This window comes from Ptychodera flava, assembly GCF_041260155.1.
Source record: "Ptychodera flava strain L36383 chromosome 23 unlocalized genomic scaffold, AS_Pfla_20210202 Scaffold_23__1_contigs__length_28996876_pilon, whole genome shotgun sequence".
NCBI classification, from domain to species: Eukaryota; Metazoa; Hemichordata; class Enteropneusta; family Ptychoderidae; genus Ptychodera; species Ptychodera flava.
In genome coordinates, this window is record NW_027248277.1 from 6282860 (window position 1) to 6285642 (window position 2783).

The 2783-nt window shown below is 37.1% G+C and overlaps 1 protein-coding gene across 1 annotated transcript; it reads right to left on the bottom strand.

Moving 5' to 3' along the window:
- Positions 1 to 880: 880 nt before the first annotated feature.
- On the bottom strand, positions 881 to 2548 carry LOC139123957 (uncharacterized). Its single transcript, XM_070690102.1, has 3 exons — positions 2246 to 2548; positions 1746 to 1844; positions 881 to 1145 (listed from the first exon to the last, which is right to left on the bottom strand). Exons 1-3 carry the CDS (start codon positions 2546 to 2548, stop codon positions 987 to 989), a joined length of 561 nt encoding a protein of 186 aa, XP_070546203.1. The 3' UTR covers positions 881 to 986.
- Positions 2549 to 2783: the final 235 nt, after the last annotated feature.

Sequence of the window (2783 nt, forward strand, 5' to 3'; positions counted from 1 at the left end):
GTCAGAGCATTTCTCATCATTGTTCTCTCGCTCTGCTTGGCCACTATACTACACGTGCTTTTCTTTCTGATGGTCAGTTATGCATTGTTGTTCCGCTTTACCATCTTGCCCACGTGATTTGTCAAGAAACAGTCATTTTGTGTAGAGATACTTTATCGAGATTAAGTCTGATAAAACGATGTCGATAATGTTTGTTGATAATGCCGCAGTCGGGATATTTACATGACAATATTTGGTCACACCTTATACAAACAACAAGTGAAACTCACATCCGTTTTATAAAATAAAACAACACATTGCGATAGCTGTAGCATCATCCGGCATAGCAATAGATGTGGATCTAGATCTGTAATGATTTCAGATAGTTGTCCTGCCTTTAGCGGCTGATCTTGACTTTTTATCTTTATTTATTCTTTCACTAGCATTTCGTTTTTTCCACCCTGATTGACGTAGACAAACGTAGATACCCAGATTTATTGAGGTTTTCAATTTCAAAGGGTACCACTGGAGTGCGAGCCTCGCTTTCTTTAATTTTAAGTCACTGGTCCATATTGCATTTAAGCAAACAATATGGGGGAAAAACCTTTTTATCAGTTTTGAGACTTAAAATCAGAGAGAGAGAGGGGGGGGGGGTTTGCAGCACTTATGACAGCATACTTCTTGTCTTCAAAATTTTAATCGGCTACGTTAAGCACCTACTACATTGTACATTCTGTTAACTGATTGGTTTTCTTACCCAAGTTCACAAATAACAATACTCGAAAAGTTATCTCCTGTTTTTGGTATGAACAAGGGACAATTTTAATTTTTTTTAGACAGGAGTTCACAAAATAACAGAAATAACCGACAGCCTTTGTAATATTGATCTCTGTCGCTGTAATTGTCACAACAGTGAAAAAGTCTTTATTTGAAACGAGAGTTTATAAATCAACACTCAATTTTGATTCTAAGGAGTCGATCGTCATGGTTCAAGTCTCCAAATATTGTCATTCCGTGTAGATATTAATTTCAGGATGGTGATATATGCAATAGTAAATGAAGTCGTCATCACGATGGGTATGGGTGCAGTACATCACACTCGAAGAGAATGTTGAATTGCCAGAAGGGTTCCACCAAATTTCTCCAGCCAATCGCTCTGGGCACTCCTATAAATCGTATAAAGAAACACGAAGTCATGTACTCGACCAAGTCTTTTCTCGCCATTGCTTCAATCTGACCATTGTTTTGGTCATTCTCCATGGTCAACAATGGAATCTGACTTAAAGTTACGCTAGTTGTAAGGTTTGATGAAGCTATCATAACGTTTGTTATTAATGTCCACAACGATTCGTGTTCTTCTGCCAAAACCAAGTTAAGACGGACAGTATATACCCATACATACATATTTACATACATACATACATACATACATACATACACACACACACACACACACACACACACATACATACATACATACATACATACATACATACATACATACATACATACATACATACATACATACATACATACATACATACACACGTACGTACGTATTACACTCATTTGTCAACAAAAACATTGGTTAGCATAGACACACAGGCTGTGTTGATAAGTTGAAACCCAAGTATTTCAATGTAATGACGAGAGTGGAATTAGAAAGTGTATTCTTAAATGAAATGACGCAAATAACAAAAAAGTGATAAATATTACAACCTATAGATAAAAATTACAACGTATAGATAGAGTCACAGCTTACTCACATCCATTTTGTTGCTTGTTGCCTTCGCTATGTGTCCGTTATATGATTCCACCGTTCCATTGAAACACTGGACCACTTCCTCACCTGGAATCCTGGATCCCTGACAGACAAAAAACCATTACAATTACTTAGTGTAGACAAGATATTCAGTAATCAATATTGTATTACCAACGAAATATAAACAACGTGCAAGAGAAATAAGGAAAATGTATACTATAGTTGTTAAATTACAACGCTGAATTTCTAGAATCCTAATAATAAGTCAAAACAACAATTATTGATCTCACACATATGATAATAAAAATGAAAATGAAGGCTAGTATGCATCTACGTCCGTCCCTCGACACCCGGTCTCTCTTCCCGGGTATGTATAGGATTGTATATCTGTCTGCTTCCGTTTTTATCTCAGAGAGAAAGAATCTTTGGCGCCAACAAATAGAAAAAAGTAATTACACTTGCGCAAAAACAGATATTAATGACAGAACTATGTCTTGTATTTACCAAATCTGCCGTGTCAAGTTTGTCTTGTACCACGTTTACGAGTCGAAATGTTTTAGTTCCTTCAATGAACGGACCAACTGCTTGGTAAATGAACTTGGTCTCAAGTGGTTCACTTTCCTCAAGCTTGTCCCGTAAATTCCATAACTCTTCCGTGCAATCTACCTCCTGTTGAAAAACTACGTTTCCCACGACACCATCATACTCAGTTGCTGTAGCATGTGAACACATCCATTCCTCAGACACGTACGGTTCATTGGAGTCACAGAGAACGATTGGGGTGGCGAAGAGAAACAGCAACAACATGTCTTGATAAAGAAGGAAAAGTCTAAAGTTTAATGGAATATTTTCGAACAAACCATAGGTAAGGTCTGAGCACCTTGAAATACATGATCTTAAAAAGCGGCAATTTTCAATCCCAGTTTTTCGCATTAGTGGAGTTCTCCTCCCAGTCAAACACCTGGCCAGTACGATGTTTGATTTCTATAACATTAATTACGCAAACTGATCTTAACCTTTTGTTACCTTTTGCTAATCATCC